This window comes from Triturus cristatus, chromosome 7 (assembly GCF_964204655.1).
Source record: "Triturus cristatus chromosome 7, aTriCri1.1, whole genome shotgun sequence".
Taxonomy (NCBI): domain Eukaryota; kingdom Metazoa; phylum Chordata; class Amphibia; order Caudata; family Salamandridae; genus Triturus; species Triturus cristatus.
The window spans coordinates 347,599,822-347,619,564 of NC_140590.1; the positions used below are offsets into that span (position 1 = coordinate 347,599,822).

At 41.9% G+C, this 19,743-nt stretch overlaps 1 protein-coding gene across 1 annotated transcript in view; it reads left to right on the forward strand.

The window, feature by feature from the left end:
• CACNG7 (calcium voltage-gated channel auxiliary subunit gamma 7) overlaps window positions 1–19,404 on the forward strand; it is a 185,734-nt gene extending 166,330 nt beyond the window's left edge. The window contains exon 6 of the mRNA XM_085616483.1: window positions 9,059–19,404. Within this exon, the coding sequence (XP_085472609.1) occupies window positions 9,059–9,316 (258 nt within the window). The 3' untranslated portion in view covers window positions 9,317–19,404. The remainder of the gene's footprint in view (window positions 1–9,058) is intronic.
• The last annotated feature ends 339 nt before the right edge of the window (window positions 19,405–19,743 follow it).

Genomic DNA, 19,743 nt, shown 5'->3' on the forward strand with positions numbered 1-19,743 from the left:
TTGGCTGGCAATATGGCCTCCATGCTGTTTGTGTCAAACTTAATCCCCAAAAAGCTCAAAACTGTGCTTAGCCTTACATCTTTTCAGGAGCCAAATGTTCCCCGTAGACCAACAAACAGAAAATGCTCCTAAGAATGTGTCACTTCATGGTCCTTTATGGTTAAAGTAAACACCAATTTTAGGAAAACACTGAACTGAAATAGTGCAGAGGATGTAGCACATACCATTGGCAAACCTTTAGCCACATAAATAGCACTTGCAAATTCCAAATCCAGTAGAGAAAATCAATTGGCTGTGACTAAATGCAGGCTTAATACACACTCAGCTAGTTTTGCTGAAGTCTAGCATTCCATAACTATCCTAATGCATCATCAGTGGTAGCCTAGTGAACTGAATTGTTTGCTCCAGCAATGGAGTCATTCACTGATTGACCATCTGCCCATGATAAATGGTGTATCAATCTGTATTCTCCCACTGCCTTCTTCAGAACCACACTTAAATGATATACAATTAAATTTGGTGAGGGTCAATCTCAAAAGGTCAATGTAATCCTCCCTTCATCTACTTCTTTTGCCAGTTTTTCTTGATCTACACAAGGTAATTACTTGGCCTACTGTAAGTTCCCTGACTATTTCCTCACACTGGAGCCTGGATGTCCCAACAAAAATTCCCCTGAATTCCAGCTCCAAAATATTCCTCCTTTGCTATAAAAATAAAAGGCAATCAGTTATGACAACACATCTATTTTAACTGCTACATGTGCCCTTACAGCTGCTGACCACTTTCTCTCCTGTGCTGCCTTTGCCCCACTGCTGCCACTTGTCCAAAGTACTAGGTTAGCATGCATTTTACCCTTCACATTTCTCTTCAGATATTGAACAAATGTTCATGTTTGATCTTATATAATTCTCTGGAACAGAATTCCTTTGTGAATCCTCAACAAGCTCCTCCCAAAAACTCTTTCCAGTTCCCTCAACCTCAAATTGGGTGGGATGCCCTGAAAGACCCAATATTTTATCAGTAGCCCACTGGTCACAGGTATAGTGGGAGCAGGTCTTGTTGGCAACATTCACTGTACCCAAAATGAACTATCTACCTCCCCCATAACTTTTCTGGATTACAGGCCTCATTTACCCTAAACTACTCACTATAGCATAGTCAGGCTAACCTGCCGAAATCCATCAGTGCATTTCTAATGATATTCATATCTTTAAAAATGGCCACACAGTGGTCTGGACAATGCTTACAATTTATGTTAGCATAAATTAAGAGGGTGGGAGTCAAAGTTTCAACGTTAACTGACACCTTGGTCTACCTTGCAAATTCCCGTTGTTCTCTCTTTAAACCTTCTTTCCCCTGCTCCTTCCTATGTTGCAGCTTTCTTTAACCTCATCCATGCTCATGATGAGCCTAGCTCGTCATGAGTCACAGTGGAGCTGTGCTCATGCCGAGCTGGGCTCGTCATGAGCACCGCAGCGTGGCGGCTCCCCCTCCCCCTGTGCCGTGGGGGAATTACCCCCGCAGCGAAGGGGTTAAACCTTTTTCCCCTTTGCCAAAGAAACGCTTTGCGTTCTTCTGAAGGGACACCCATTATGTTTTGAATATATTTTATAGAGAGGATGTGTCCCTACCTACCTCTTTTTTGAAGACCTCTCTACCCTTCTAGGGCCCCCGTGGGTCCCTAACTATATGCAGTAAGGAAGCTAGTGGAATGTAGCGAGCAGTGTGATCTGCAACTAGCTTCATATGTGGAGTCCTTTGAGTTTTCAGCTCATTCACAGAGCAGCCCTCCAGGGAGGACGTGTCAGCACTGACAGCAACCATTCTGTCCTATCCAACAAAGGATCAGTTTCTGGAAGTATTGTATTGATGCCGTTTTCATTATTTGGGAAGGAGGTGAACAAATGATAGTAGAATTCTTTAATTGGCTGAACATACAAGATGAGTTTCTGAAATTTTCAAGTACAATCAGTAAAACATCACTCGCATTTCTTGACGTTGTAATCTCAAGTAAGAATATGAAGTTGGAAACTAAGGGGCAGATTTATGAGGGACTTGCGCCCCTTTTACGCCGCCGTTGCGTCACTTTTGTGATGCAGCGGCGGCGTAAACCCTGCGCCACGTTGCGCCCCATTTACATCGTGACGCATCTATGGAGATGCGTCACGGTGTAAAGCCCTGCGCCACGTGAAACATGCGTCAGGTTTCACGTGGGTGTTTCGACACAGGGGGGTGTTCCGTCGCAGGAACGCCCCTGAAAAGTGACTCAGTGAAATCTATAAGATTTCACTGAGTCACTTTCCCAACGCTGATGCGTCAAAACCCTGCGCCTGCTTGAAGCAGGCGTAAGGCTTGACGCACCATGTTAGGGATAGGGTAGGTTGGAACAGTGCTGGAGTTGCGTCGCGCTTGCGACACAACTTCAGCACTGCGCCAACCTTACGCCGGCAGATGCATCACGTATCTGCTTGTCCTTGCGCCACAATGCACCGCATTGCAAATGCGGCGCATCTGCGGTGGCGCAAGGGCAACCTATCGTGACGCATCTTCCCTGGCGCATCCATGCTGATTTGCAGGGATGCGCCAGGGAACATAAATCTGCCCCTAAAACTTTTCAAAACCCCACAGACAAGAACAGTTTATTACTTTTTAATAGTTTCCTTCCACGGTCTTTGAAGGGAAGCCTACCTTACATTCAGTTTTTATGCCTAAGGCAAAATGGCACCAATCTGGCAGACTACAAGATTCAGGAAACAGAATTATCATCGGAGCTTGAAAAACGGAACTACCCAACCCAGATTATCAACAAGCATTGGCATAGCCAATAGGTCTCGCCTTTGGGACCTTATAAGTGTTTAGCCAAGCAAAAGTTGATGTTGTTGCACCAAGGATATTGTGCTGCATAACTAAATACTTATAAGGTCCCAAAAGCGAGCCCTATTGGCTATGCCAATGCTTGTTAACTTTCTTGGAGGTGGAAGAAGTTTTGTGGTGGATAAATATAAAACGAAGCTATTTTGGGCTAAAATAAATCATAACTTTCCAGCCTTCAGGCTTCTTGAGTGTATTGTTAGACACTCTCAGGGCCTGAGCTGAAGAAAGGCAAGATTCGCCCCCTCAGTTAGTGCTACATTGGCCTACAAGCAATGGAATGTTCTTGACGAGGCATTGGTGTCTTGACCTGAAGGTTAGGGGGCAGTCAGAGGTTAGCCCTCTGGGCACGCGATTTGATGATTTCTCAAAACTTCACCTTAGTAATATCAGAAAAAATGTATTAACTTTGTTCAACTTCAAGCAGGAGACATTTTACCTGGTGGTGGTGCGGGTAGAGACCATAAGAAAGGGACTTTACTGAGGGGATCAAAAGGGTTCTCACAGTGCATAGGAGATGGGTAAGAGCAGGGTCCAGGTCTCTTCAAAGGGCATGCTGGGAGAGTGGGCTTAAGGAATAGCTCCTGAGAAGCAACAGTCCACCCGCTCCCCCTGGCAGCCTCCTGGAGCAGTGGGCACGGTTTGCCCCAGCCACAAAGGGCTACTGGAGCTTGCCTTTTTTAAACTTTGTGAGCTTTGCACTTACAATTGCATTTAACAAAAGACATAAATCTAAGCAACATTGCACGTTACATGTCTTTGCCCACTCCCTAAGATGCGAAAGGGGCACATCATCATTTTACAGCAGGGCCCAGCAGACAAATCATCACCTCTCTCTTATGCAAGCGGAAGGCACAGAGCCATGGGGCATCTAGATGGCACCGTGTCCCCCTAACAGAGTACTTGTCTCTGGTGTAGAGGAGCCCATTCACGTACAGGTACATAATCTGCTACAAACATGTAGGCTGTCTATCTATTAAAAGGCCTCATCCAACCTCTCCATCATGTCACCTTGTTTTCTTTGCATCCAGTACCGCAGTCCGCACCAAGGTTCACACCGTTGTCAACATCTCATTCTCACCAAGGCACATATGCCATCCAAAGCCCCTGCCAGCAAACTTACATGGCCTATGACCTGTCCAAAACCCACCTCAACAAACCCTCCTGAACACAAACCCTACGACTCCTAAAGGCAGACACCGTGCAAGGCTGCTCTGTCAACATTAGATCTAATCACCTCAACATCCTAGATGTGTTTCCTGCTACTAAAAAACATGTCTCACATGATATACACAAAAACATGGGTAACAACATTTACCGCAAGTCCTACACCCTCACACAAGCATGCACCAACAATCCTACTAGTTATGCTCTGTCACTATTTTATGCTTTGTATAACTTACATTAATCTGCACAGCACTTGCATTTATTATGTAATGTGATTTTCATGTTAAAGCTGACCATAGTTAATGTAAGCCTCAATTTCAATAATATACACTAACATGAACTGTTTTTGCTGCTATGCATTTTTCTCTTTTACTTTTTTCAGGAGCCAAGCTGCAGTAGTTCACGTTAATTAGAATGTTACAAATGTTTTTGTTTCTATGACAATTGTTTATCTGTATCCATTTCATGGAGAGGTAAATGATGAATCGCTGCGCCTGCGCTGAAGACAGGCCGACCGCGATGCATCATTCTGCTACTAGATCTTTTTTAAAGGCTAGGCAGCAGAAAACGTTATTTGTGTGGGGTCTGGCAATAAGACTGCAAATCAGCGGCGGTCTGTACAGGTAAGCGCGGTAGGGCAGGGCGTGGTGGGGGTAGGATGTCAACAGACGACGGAATAGGATTTATTTATTTGATTTTCCCTATTCCATTGTTAGATAACTTACCCTCCTACCGCCCCGCCCCCACTCTGCCCACTTCTCTAACCTGCACGGACCGCCGCTGCTGAAAGTGTCTTATCGATTCTGATTGGTTCTCTTCATGCGAACCCTAGGGAGTCGTTCTTCACAACTCCCTATGATTTAATTGTGCATTGCTGAGCTGGTTAGATTCAGATGCCCCTTTTCACTCTCTAGAGTCCTCTCCTCTCCTGCTCAACCACTTAGACTCCTGAGAAAATCCATTCTCACTTATCTGCCTGAATCTTTATTTGATTCTGCATTTTAGAGGCTATACTTGCTGGCTCCTCCTGCTTGACTTTTCTAATGGAGTGTCCTGATTTGTTTTACCTTAGCATAGGAGGGAATCTTCCCTTTAAGGGAAACGGAATGTGGTTTAATTTTGCTTTATGAAGATTCTTAGGGGCATATCTACAAGCCAGCGATAGAAAATTATCGTCGCTTTTGCGGCCGTTTTCGGCCGAAAAGAGGCGATAATTTTATCGCCTAATTAGCAAGGTCACGCTAACGCGAGAAACTTTGCTTTAGCACAGGAAATCTTAACACCCAGCTTTGCATCTCTAAGGAGATGCAAAGTGGGCGTTCCTGACCTAACATGACAGGAGAAATGTCGCTAAGCGACATTTCTCCTATCATCAAGCCCCACGCTATGAAGCATAGCGGCAAGAAAAGTAGCGATAACCCCTGTAATCGCTACTTTCCTTACGCCTGCTTCAGGACTGACTTAGCCATGATATCCTATGGAAGGTGGATATCATGGCAAAGTTTGTGGGGCCCTATCAGCAAGCTAACGCCACATTTCGTGAGATTATCGCTGGGTTTCCAGCGATAATCTCACGTTAGGCAGTTAGCGCTAGAATTTTTATCGCTTTTGAGATAAGCGTTGCTAATATCACGCTATCTCAGCGATAAAAATCCACGTTAGCCGGCGATAATTATCCTAGCGCTAAGTGCGCTTAGCGATAATTATCGCCGGTTGTTGCTGATATGCCCCTTAATGTCTTGTTTTGTATTTGTTACATCTTGAATTTGTTTGAATTATATAATGGAGACATTTATCTGCTTACCATTTAACCTCTAATGCTTTGATAATCTACAAAGAAAACCTTCACGGTTTGTAAATTTAACGTTAAGCTTCAGTCTGTGACTAAAGACGCACCTGCGCGAGTGCATCTTGTACTTGAGTTTGCACTAACGATCTATCTGCACGATGCAAGTCCCACCCCGCTGCAACACTACTTATGATGCGATCTCAAGCCACCCCGGGCTGTGCTGCTGCACAGACACAGGCAGCCTAGATACATGTGGCAATGCAGACACTGACCTAACACAAAATGACCCCCCTCCCTGCAGACTGTGGTGGGGCCCCCGAGACTCCGACATCTCTCTGATATCCACCGGCGTTATACTAAATGCGTGCTCCTAGGGCAGGCCCCTCCCCCTCTCCCGCAGGGGCAGCAGTACGCTAGACAAATTCTAGTTGTAAAACATCATGGTGTAGGCGGGATCACAAGTAGTGCATTGGAGTCGAGTTAAGATTCAGCGTACACGTTAACATTCTAATTTCCTTCTTTATATTTTTGTCTAAAACAGATTTTTCCACTAAATTCTTGTATTTCCTGAAGTTTGCTGAAGACACATACCATAGCAATTACTCTTGCTATCAGTAATTATTTAGTTATCATTGTAGCGGTCATCCCAAAAATATTTGCATTTTATTTTTGTTATTATGCATAACTGTTAACCCCTTGAGTGCCCATGACGAGCTGGACTCGTCATGGGCCGCGGTGGCGCTGTGCCCATGACGAGTCCAGCTCGTCATAGACCCCGCCCGCTAATGCAACGGCCAGCACTGAAGGGGAAAGGGGCGGGCACTGAAGGGGTTAAACCACAGTATGGTTCTATTGTTGTATTTTATATTTGTAAATTAATTATTATCATTATTATTATCATTATTATGATTAATATTACTATTATTATTCAACAAACATATGTGTTGTATTCCGTTGTGGTTATTATTATTATTCTTATGATTGTTGTTGTCATTATTATTGTTGTTATTATTATTATTATTCCAAATGTGCTTTCATCTTTTTGGGGTTGTATCATTTTATTTATTTGTGATTATTTAACTTTTATTGTTTTTGAAACTGCTGTATGTGTGATGTGACAATGAGGATGGCAGGGGGCATATGTATCAACATCACCATTTGCGATTCTCAAATAGCGATTTTTAAGGAATCGCTATTTGAGAATTGCAAAACGGGATGTATTTAAAAAATTGCAAACTTTTTGCGATTTCTTAAAATTCCTTAATTGCGATTAGCAAATTGCGAAATCGCAATTAAGGAATACCTGCCCATTCATTCCTATGGGCCAGGAGACCCATAGGAATGTATGGGAAGTAATTCTCAAATTGCGAATCGCAATTTGCTAATCGCAATTTGAGAATAATTTCAAAGGTGCAAGGGTGTCAAGATGACACCCTGATACACCCCTGAAATTAGCATGTGTGGTCATATGGCGCACATACATGCCCTAAGGGCATGTATGTGCGTCACGTGGCACTTTGTAAAATTACAAAACGTGCATTTTTAAAAGAAATCGCAAATTAACACCAACTAGTAGTTGGTGGTAATTTGCGATTTCTTAAGGATTAATCGCAATCCTTTGGTGAGTGTTACATTTTATTTAAGAAATCGCAATTTGCGATTTCTTAAATGCTTACGCAAACTTAAGAAATCGCTAAATTAGCGATTCCTTAAATTTGCGTTGGGAATTTGCCTTATACATCCCGTTTTGCGAATTTTTAATCGCAAACGCTGTATTTTGCGAATCGCAGCGTTTGCGACTAAAAATTCGCTTGATACATATGCCCCAAGGAATTGCTATTATGATTGTTATTATTATAATAGTATTAGAAAGCTGTTTCTGACACATTAGCAAATGTGGAGGATCCTGGGCCCACTAGAGTGACTTCTATTTGTCGCGAGCCTCTCTAAAGATGGCCATTTTAAGCTGAGCTCTCTGTTGTGTTGTCCGTGTGGTAGAGCGATGGGCAGATCGAGCTGGTGGAATTTGGTGGAGCTGCAGCTAAATGCAGGTGTAACAAAGACTCTACCTCCGCCACTAGATCAAGGGGCAGATTTACAAGCCCCGTACGCCACTTTTGTGCCACCGTTGCATCACTTCTGTGACGCAACGGCGGCGTAAAGCCAGCGCCATGCTGCAGGGTATTTACAGCGTGACGCATCTAGGGAGATGCGTCACGTTGTAAAGCCATGCGCCACATGAAATCTGCGCCAGGTTTCATGTGGGCGTTCCGGTGCAGGGGGGGCGTTCCGGCACAAGAACGCCTCACAAAAGTGCCTGAGTGAAATCTACAAGATTTCACTCAGTCACTTTTCCGACCCTACTGCGTCAAAACCTTGCGTCTGCTTAAAGCAGGCGGAAGGCGTGACGCACCATGTTGGACATAGGCAGGGTTGGAACAGTGCTGGAGTTGCGTCGCGCCTGCGACACGACTCCAGCACTGCGCCAACCTTACGCCAGCAGATGCGACACGCATCTGTTTATCCTTGCGCCATGATGCGGCGCATTGTAAATGCGGCACATCTGTGGTGGCGCAAGGGTAAACTTGTGTCACGGATCTTTCCTGGCGCATCCCTGCTGAATTGCAGGGATGCGCCAGGAAACGTAAATCAGCCCCTTAGAGTTTACCTCCAAAATGCAGTACCTCTGACCTGAGACTCATGCTCAGTTTTACCCTTGAAGCTCAGAGTGACTCTTACCACGCCCCTCTCCCCCACAGAGCTTGCCTCAATTTTGAGGCTCAGAGTCTGGCTTGGTGGGCATGCAAAATGCAGTCAAAGTAAAAATGAGCCTTTGAACCGGTTTTATTCTGATTGCTAGTATGTATGTGCTGTTCATGTGCAGTCACATAACTTTATCCCCTGTTTTAAAAAAAACTACAATTACAAATTACATTTATTGTTCATGCACTAGAGTGAAAAGAACTAGTGAAGTGTTGAAACTGAGATTAAGTGGTGAAATTGAAGCAAAGTTATTTGCACCTCTAAATCTTTAGTTTGAGATTAAAATCACCATGTCACCTGAAATTTGATGTGGTGGCTCCATACCATCTAATAATCAAAATCATTATGATTTACGTTTAGTGATCTATTCCCTTATGTGAGACATACTTCTTTAAAAAATGTAAGCCGAGTCATTTTCTGGTAAAACAACCTTTCTTTTTTTCTTTTCTCGTCCATCCATCCATGCAGGGCGCTGGAGTGATGTCAGTGTACCTCTTTACTAAGCGCTATGCTGAGGAGGAGATGTATCGTCCGCATCCGGCATTCTACCGGCCACGGCTAAGTGACTGCTCCGACTACTCTGGTCAGTTCCTCCACCCAGAGGTCTGGCACCGTGGTCGCAGCCCTTCAGATATCTCCAGTGATGTGTCCATCCAGATGACCCAGAACTATCCACCAGCTATCAAGTATCCAGATCACATACACATGTCCACTTCTCCCTGCTAAGAGCACGCTAACCAGACAGCAAACTGGAGAATTGAAAACCAAGGCTAGACAACTGCGCTAATGACTGTTCCCTTGAAGGTTTAGAACCACCTAGGCAGGTTCCTGGAGCTAATGCACAAAGAACTCACACCACAACATTTGGAATGCTTCAGCACTCTTCTGATTCTCAGACTCCAACTTCATCATTTTTATGATCCTCTGCCTGTCTCATTCTTTTGTGCTGTTTTTCCTCTGCCACACTCACTCTTTCGTTTGTTTTCTGTTGATTGTGTCTCTGAAGGTTACTGATGTCTACTCTACGCTTATATTGTCTTCACTGCTTCCTGTGATCTTCTGTACACAGGTTGTTAATGTCTACTGTGTTGGATGCACTCCTGATCTCCTGGCTGATCAACTGGCCTGTTGGCATCTTCATTGTCATCTTATTTTTCCACTTTCATCCTGGATTCTCCGAAACCCTCCTGGTACCTCTTTTGCCTTCCTAAACTCTTGTTCTGATTTTGAGCTCACTATCCTGGTTTTGGCTCTGCTCTGTTTGTGTCTTCTTTGTCCTCCTGCTCTCTCCCTGCCCTCACCGGACCCTGCCATGCCTCATTGCTCTCTAATTCATTCTCTCTAGTGTTTACTCTCTTATTGTCCACACTGTCACATCTCTTACTGTCTTTCTTCTCTCTGCATTTTCTGGATCATATGCTCTTGTGCTGTTTACTGCAGCTGCTTTTAAAAACCGAGGAGTAAAATCTCATGCCAGACGCCTGATCTCTAAGTGAGTGTGGAAAAGTGCCCCCTCCAGTGTTGAGCACACACTGCTTTTTCATCTTTTTCTTGCCTGTGGATAGAGATTTTGCTTCAAAGTGCAGAGAATTTTTTTCACCCACAGAATTTTTGCTTCTTTTGATTAAGAAAGAAAATGGATCCAAAACACATCACCCAGGCTTGATTTGAAAGCTAGAATGCCATCTTCAACAGAAAAGTCAATCGCCAACATGCTGATGCTGGAGAGCTTCTCAGAAGATCAAGCTAGGAAATCATGCATTTTGAACAAAAACAATATCCTTCGTTGCTTCACCAATACTTCCTTTCTACACTGGAAATGAGTTGGCCTAAAAAGTCACTGGGTACTTCCCGACAGACCAGGGTTTCAGAAAGATGAGTTGCCCTTAAGAATGTGAACTACAGATGAAGCAACGCTTTGCATAAAGCTGACTATGCCTCAGCCCTGCTGGTCTTTCAACGTTATTGAGGAAACTCCAGATTTCAAAACAAATCCAGCCTGCATATCAATTAGGTTCCAATATTATTCAAACTAATCAGACAATCCTAGGAACTGCCCAGACACAAAGAGAATAAGAGCGAACATGAAAGGCCATGTTGTGAACACCTAGATGAGTGTAGATATGCTACTGTGGGTTCACCATTGCGGTACTGGTCATGAATCCGACAGCTCAAATACTAATCATTGAAGGAAAATGCATATTCTCTCTTATCATTCTTCTTAACTCATGATAGAACTCCATTGAAATGAGCAGCCAAGAGTTTCTAGGTCAAGAAGAGCAGACTCCCCACTTATAGTAGCTCTCTAACATTGCAGCCTTCTAAGTAAATAATAATCAAGTGAGGCACTTGAAGGTTTATGGAAGGCAGTTCCCTAATCCTGCAACCTGACTGGCTAGAATCCCTGTTGCGCTTTGTCGTGTGATGGCAAACATCTGGGTTTATTGTTACACTGGGCTCTCTAGCATTTAGCCTGACGTGTCTGAGCCTATGCTCATGTAATCAGTGCTAGGGGCTAGTCTGTAGATGTTTTGAGATATGAAACACTAAAGGCAATTGGAGGATAGTTCCTCAATGATTATTTTTCTGAATAATCATTGAATAAATTCTTCATAAATTAGAACCCAGAAGAACATTCAAGCTAAGATGACTAACACAGCTTCAAGTTACAAATCAAAGATTTAAACTAGCACATTTCTATTTCTCCATAAAAAACATGAATCCTAATTGCTGCCATTGCTTCCTAATTTTGCTAATTGAAAGTGGTTAATTTGTCACTCAGACCCAAGCACAGAAACCATCGCATCCCAATACATGCTCTTACTTGACACCCATTGGTCGCCTTTTTTCCTGAAAATTGTGGTGTTTACAAGTGGTTGATAAGGATTGTTTGCTCTGTTGATATTGGGGGCTGCCTAAAGACAGAGAAGACAATACTATAAAGTGCATTGTCCCTATGATTTTGCCATAGGATAACCCATCTATCATCTAATAGGCTACCTTGTCTCCAGTAGAACTTTACAACCTAAGCTCACTTAGAGGGGTGAAGTTCTGATGAATAACTTGTACCTCACAAAGCACAGCTAAGTAGCCCATTTGTATTTTGAACTGTTCTACTGGGGCAACAGAAATTGATTATGGTGTCATGATGTTCTACCACAATACAGAGTGTAGAATATCAACCTGCAATATTATCAATCACAGAATATAAATTACCACTATATAGTCAAGGTGCGTATATCTAGGCAAACATAGTTTTAATATTCATAAATCCACATTTACATATCTTGAACATATATATGTCTTCAATCTATGTACGTGTGGAGTTATGAATATATCTTCTAGATATACAGAGGCAAAGTTAGGAATTGTTTACCTACCCCTAAATATACCTTAACAATATAGTAGTGGTCTACATTATGTACTCCATACTGTTGCAGATTGACATTTTGTTACTTGATACTGTGACACACAACTAGTGACAGGGCACCGTCTCTCCAGTCACCTTCTAATGGTGTTTCTTGTCACTGTTTGCATGTTCAGCATCCTATCCAATCACTGCATGATTGACCAGACCCTTTAAGACAAGGTATCAGGAACTCTTGTAAACCTTTAATAATGAGGGCACAAAAGGCACAACAAATGACTTGACCACAATTCTAAAAAAGACCCACCATACAATTATGTCGGAAAAAGCAGTGTGGTGGTTTCCATATGATGATCCCATCAACCGTTTGGCTCTTGTGCTGATGAGGCAAAGAAATTTGGGCACAAATCCATCACTCACAATTATGTTTGAAGGGTGTATTCCTGAGGTTAAAAGCTGTGGAATGGTTGTTGCCGTGAGGAACTTTCCAGTGTCAATTCTGGGCAGCTGGGAACATTAGATCCGATTGGATTTGTAACACCTACATTCTTTTATGAACACAATGCCTTAGTTAACTGCTCATGTCAAGCCACACTCTTAACTCTGATTTCTCCAGTATGGAATAAGTGTTGCGACCTTGATGGTCAGACCTGCAAAATCTCTGCATTTCATTAAAGTCTTCTTCGTCCCCCACACATAGGCACATTTCCAATTCACCTCCCTCCATGCTGAATCTCTAACAGTCCCCATAACTGATAATAAAGTAAGAATAATTATATTCAGCCTTATTTCTTGGGCAAGCAGATAAATGAGATATGATCTTTAATTTCCATGAAGAAGTGGCATGCACACTCATATTTAATTTCAGACATCTGACCTTCCAAAAATATATTCCTAGCTCATGTCAAATTTATCAAGAACAGGTGTGTTTTCATAGAAATATCAAACCAGCTCTGGATGTGTTTCTACGGTAGGGTGATTGCCTTTTGTTTGTACCAATTTTCACAACATTTCTGTTGGTGCTCACAGCACATGTCAGCCTTTCTAACAAGATAAGGTATATTGAGTTGCTTCCATTAAAGCAGAAAAGGTGAGGTACAGAGGATACCCTTTTGGCCATGGCATCATCAAAATAAGCAAAGCTTTCTCCTCCAAAAGGCCTAAAGTGACTTTCTAAAGTTGCCATGCAGACCAAGAAAAAGACAGTGTCACCCTACTTTCTCATTGCATCCCAGCGTGACCACCGAAAAGAGACTCTGCTGATTCACACTAGAGGAAGTCGTATTGTCTTTTGGATAAGAAGCTGTAATCTTAATATTTCAAGGCTACTTTTCAACACCTACAATACTCCTGCTACCTTGAATAGTGACAAGTAAAATCTGGGTCCATGCTGGTGCTTTTCTGAAAGGGCATGAGAATTGCTGCCAACAAATTGATCGCCCAAGAATCATGAAGGTGCATGACCAAGTGAAGAAAGACTACACTTATTTTTGTGGCATGCTATAGTGCCGGCAACTGGAGAAACCTTGAACCACACAAGACTCTTTATGAAGAATCACTGTACAGTGAAATTAGATATCTCAAGTCAGAGCTGTACCAGGCAGGGCTTTCTACCTCAAACAGCATCATCAACCATAGTAATTTTGGTGGACTACATTCAGATTGCAAGTACCGCAAACACAGTACAGAGTGCAGAAAGGAAGACCAAAGTCCAAAGAAAAATTTGTCTGGTATGAATACTTATAGTCTCCAACATGATGACACAACAAATGCATAGCTCCAAAAGGGAACAAACAACATAAATGCCTTGGAACAACCAATAAGAGTGGAGAAGTTGTTTACTTTAGAAATGGCATGTCAATAAGAAGTTGAAGGCTCAAGAACTGCCAAACCATTACACTTTAAGCATGTTAAACATACACACAAACATTTACTCAACCACGCAGCATGTCTTGAACCAGCTCCATATTTTTGAATGCCTTTTGCACCGAAATCCATAATTGTGAACCCATCATGATGTTATCACACCTCATGAACAGCAGGCTGAGCCTTCAGGACGAGTGACCCGAAGCTAATCACGGAGCCACTCCACAGACAGTTGAACTCTTTCATGTCTTCTCTCTGGTGCTCAGCAATTGCTGGGGATTCCAAAGTTCTGGGATGCTCAGTATTAACAGTACGGAAACCCAATACATGTTGTCATCATATGAGGCAGGGTGAAGTCAAAGCATCAAGAAGCAGACAACATCCATGTTCTTCTCAAAGGTGCCATTGACAGCACCGTAGTTTGATCAACCACCCAAATTCCTCATCCTCTAAGTTCCTCTACACCTCCTTCAGGTGTGGTTTCCAGACCCTGATCAGACCACTGTTTGTCTGGGCAACCGCTGTATGCTGCAAAACGTCTTCGTACGTACCCGATGAAGGAACATTGATGAATGTCAACTGTTGGACTGGGCTCCTATTCTTAATTTCACGGGTCTGACAGCCAAAAATATCTAGAGGAACAAGAAGGGACCTCAGAGAAGCAAACACCTCCCTTCATAGATGGAAAATGTCCAATACATTATGACTGATCAAATAAGCACAACTAACACCCTTTTCTCTAGAAGAAGAGGTAGAATCGAGTCTTAGAACCTATAGTATAAGGTCATAGAGACCTGTAGCACCTTAAGTGGATTGCCATGCTGCATACATGATAGGAACTGCTAACAGACCTGAATTTAATCGCCCAAGAAGACAATTATTTTATTTATATAGTAATAATATTAAAGATACTAATGATGCAAGAATGTTTGTAGGCGCACACTGGACTGAGTCCAGATGGGGTATGTATACAGGACTGGGATAGATAGTTTGAGATAGGGGATTACTTGAGTTGGCTGGTGTCATCTGGGTACATGAGAATGTTGTTGAGTTCAGTAAAGAAGCGTACAGATTGTGAGAGTGGGGTGGGGTTATGCTTGCCTCAAATATACAGAACTGTAAAATATTAGCAATATTAAGCCAGCAATTGGCCTGTCCCAGTTTTTACAGTAAGTATAGATGTGGCATAGAACATTATCAATTATTCTGAAATCTAATCCTTTAAGATCAATTGGGAAGCCTGCTTGAGGTTCACTGGAATCAACTTAGAAGCAAAATTAAAGAACACACAAAGAATCATATTATACTAAGGTATTTCTGATCATTTCAGAATGGTGCAACAGTGAGGAGTGCTGGTAGCTGAAGATGATCCTTGAAAATAGGGAAAGGAGAAGAGGGCCAGGCAAATCCATAAAAAACCTTTTCTAAACTACCTAGTACCTAACTCTATCCATAATTGTCAGAAAATCTCTCACTCTCTAACTGGTGGCCTATTTCCATCTTAATGTTTCTGTGAATGAATTGACCGGTTAATGCAGTGATCCATTTTGCTAATCAGAAAGTTATCCTCATAGGGTTCACTCAATTAACATGTCATAGTCTTTTGAATGAAAGCATCAGTGGCAATCCTGCCACCTGTTGCAATCTGATCTAAAGCAAATTGGCATAAGGATGTGAACCTGGAATTGAATGGTCTAGTGTTAATGCCCAACTCCAGCAAATCAATGGTACTTCCTGCTATCATATCAACATAGGAAGAAATGTGTTGTTTCTTTCTCTGAATTTTCAATGTTTGCACTGTATCAGAAAGAATGGAAATAGTTCCTTGCAATGGTGGGAATTGTCCTAAATCATTTTCTCCCAACCCTTTGTAAGTTTGCACAACGTCTGGCAAATGTTGTGGTATAGATTCCTTTATACCAGGTTTTCAGATACATCCTCCCTCTCAGTGTTCCAAATTAGTAGAAGCTCATAAGACTAGGGTAACGTCCCACAAGACTAGGGTAAAGTTAAGGGTCTTGCTCCTCCAAGGCCTACTGGCCTTTCAGAGATACCTACCTGGTGGGAAAACATAATTTTTTTTCATAGACTAGTTTACTCCTCTGATTGAACAGATAAAACACAGACTTAAAAGGACACCTCACTTTGGCTATAAAGCCGCTCATGAATGGGCGCTGACCAGAATCTATGCAGATAGTGCACGACAAGTCATCTTATGCTTTGAGATTTGAGGTACAGTGGCGTGTCCTGCCTCTTACAGCTTGGATCATTTTCAGTTACGTCTAACGTCAAGAAGGTGTTGTTCCTTTCCATATAGTCCATAAAAGGACATTTGTTTTGTTCAGCCCCTCATCATGAATAAAGATTTTTATATCTTAGAGAGAACTGCAGTGGTATTTTTAAATGTGCCTGATGCAGTGCACACATATGCTGCATATGATTGTTACTGCTCCACCAACTGAAGACTGACAAGACAAAATATACAATATGCAAAGTCTGAGCAGGCTTTACTACTTTAATTTGACATATTCAGCAATAGACATATAAATCAAAGGCCTGAAAAGAGGTACATGGGTGTCCTCTTATTCAGGTGGTTTTAAGCCCTGTTGCTTCGCCGGTGAAAGCAAAGCACTTGTGCCAGCACTCCAGAGGTAAAACAATGCCACAGTCAAAAGGTTTTTGAGCTCCTCATACCTGTTGGCTGAACTTGCACAATTTGTGGTCTAGTACAAGGGAGATACCGCACTTATTTTCACTGTGATGAATGCACTTAAAAGAGTTATTTAAAGGCCAACGAGTGAGATAGTGGCATGCAATATTTAATATTAAGAACACATAAAAAGAAACTATGTTGGAGGTTTTGATGCTATCAAAGAATTCTGGTGGCATGATTATGGCAAATGCTTTGTTTAACTGCCTGCCAATAGCGAAACGTCTAAAAATTCCTACAATTTTTCTCTACCACAGAGAAAAATGAAGGGAAGTTTATTCACCTGGGGCCATATGTATGAACACATTTTCCCATAGACACAGAATGGGTAAAACCCTTTGATACATATGGCCCCTGATTAGGATTTTTTGTATAGCGAATTGCTATGATTTGAATCAATTAATTATTTTTGGATGGGGGATTATTTTTGCATTCGTAATTTTATTTTGTAGCCTTATGATTCTTTTCAGTTCGCTAGGCAAGGTGTCTATTTGTGGCAAACTGATTTTTTTTTATTTTCATTTGTAATTCATTGCTGACATGACAATTTTTTTTTTTTTTCATTTATGATTCATTGCTGACATTTTCTCTGGGAATTTTGTTTAGACAGAAAATGGACAGATTTGTTGGTGCGCACATTTTGGGCATACATTCACTAAAACAAATTGTATTTAAATTAAATTTGCTTAACAAACTACAGAACAGAAGGTTTCGGACGAATCCTCAATGCTTTTATGAGAACAGGTTACATATGTACTCGTGTATCCTCTTGCTAACTACTTTTGGATTCTTTATTTATTGCCTAGCTAATGTTGTGAGACTGTTCGATTTCCATCCGTGCACTTTAGACCAAGGAAGTAAAAAATATGCACATTATGCAAAAGGATTAACGATAGGACCATGAAGTGCTGAAATTCTGGTAGGGCCAGGTACTTGATCTGCAAAGTAATGGATAATTAGCACAGAATTAATTTATTTAAAATTGATAGCGAGAGAGAATGACTGAAAGTATCATCTTTGACCACGCCACTACGAATCAATCATATTTTGGTTTTCGATGGCTGACAATTAAGTACTATATATTAAATTCAGAACTTGATCACCAATCTCTTAAGATGTTTGGAGGTTATGAGAGCAATCCTCTCAAAGTGCTTATTTCATGTTCCAGATGAGAGTGTGTCTTCTGATGGATATCCTTTCCCAAATTAGGTACATGAATTATGTCATGTACATCTCGCCAAATACCTGGCCTTATAAATCATTTAATTATTTAAAAAATCTCTAGAGATAAAAATGTAAAGGAAGTCTAAATTGCAAGCCTACTTGACCACCTGAGACATTTAATAATCCTCAGGGATACACTGTTCTGGAGTGCCTTATGGCTGTCATTTTATGGTTGAATGAGAACTTAGCTGGACTTTGAATTAAACATTTCATGGGAAGCTGAGTGGGTCCTTCGTATCAACAGAGATACTTCCTTATGGGCTTGCGGCTACGAATGGCCAGTAATGGTAGGACGAATCACAGTCCTAAACGCCTTTCACAGGAATGCACGTGTTAGACGAGCTCATGATGTTTAGGTAGATCAGCCCACCTTTAAAAGAATGATGTGACATCTTAATATACTCTTGTAAATTTCGTAAAGGTTTGCAATTTGTTACAAAAAAAAAATCTTCAAGGGTCTTTTGAAACAGTTATGGTTCTGCTCTGTTGGGGTGATGGGCAGTGACATCACATTGGTGGTTTGTCCTGACACACACTTTTATTAAAGAGACTGTGACACGAGATGACATCTGTGGAGCTTCTAAACTAAATTTTTGATTTCCTACAACTCATTTTGGCTACTAGTTGTCTACATTTGAAAAGTGACTCTTTTATTTTTACGAGCGATAGCCATGGTCCTCTTATTTGCAGCCCGTAATTTTACCTTCTTGTACTGCATTTTGTGAATTGTAGTTACTACGAGCGATAGACCTTTGATCTGAATTCTGACAACAGGAGCTCAACTGATGAAATCATCATTCTGTCTAGAAGTGTGTCCTGATTTGTCTAGCTTAAAATCTTACTGTGCCCCCTGTATATTGCCAACCACCACCACTGGTGCATGAGCAAAAGTGCCCAAACGCCCTGAATACTTAGTAAGATATATGCAGTTCATTTACCACTAAGATCAATGGGAATGTCCTTTGTTGCTCTAGGATGAGAATCATATGTACCCTGGTCTCTTCATTGCATTCTCATCACTCCACAGACCACATTTCTGTACATCATCCTACCCCCTTGCTACTGAGTCAAAGACTTATTCCTGTGAATGCCATAAAAATCCCTATCTTTCTATTTTCACTCTCCTCCCTCAGGATATATCTCTACACTTTTCATTCCTTTTTCCCTGGTCCTATCTAAAGAGCAATTAATTATCTTTTGGGCGCTCTCCTGATATCAAACTGTGCTTTGCCTTGGCTCTCTTCGCTGGCAGCTGAGTCAACAGCATCCATCTTTCTACTTGAACTACAAAGTGGGCAAACATTACACACATCCTCAGGTGCAGCTTTGAGTGATCTCTGAGTGGCCATATAGATGGGCCGCAGACAGCAGGTGGCCCAAACCTACTGAACTAGTCCTGATTCAGCCCAGGAACGCAGGGTAGTGGGGAGCGGGGAGTGGGTAGGAAATGCTACTGAATACATATGGGCTTTCTGTTAGTTTAACTTTAGACAAGAAAGAATAAAATACTGTATTATATTAGTCATTAAAATGATCTTATGGAGAGACAAAACATCCAGCAAATGTTGTTTTGTTCTGGATTAGTTTAATTGACTCTCTTATTTACTCTGTACTATATGTAAATACAAAATAAATATCTTCAATAAACTTTATTTCAAACAAGCCTGCTTTTCCTGTTGTGGGGACATTTTGAGTTCACGTTTTTCTTCAAGCTGTGTACAGTTTTATGATAACGGATGCAAATCCATTGGGGCAACGAACTAAACCTATAGCACACCACACTTCTCTAGCATACCCTTTCTATACGCCATCCCATGTATCTGCTGGACCACGCCCGGGGAAGATCCTTCCCCTACCTCGAAGCAAAGACCTGGAACACCCTGCCTGTCCCCCTATGTCAAACAGCGTCACTGCCCCAATTCAGGGAGGACCTCAAGACCTGGCTCTTCGACTGAACCAGTTCCTGGAGACAGATCTGAGAGATCA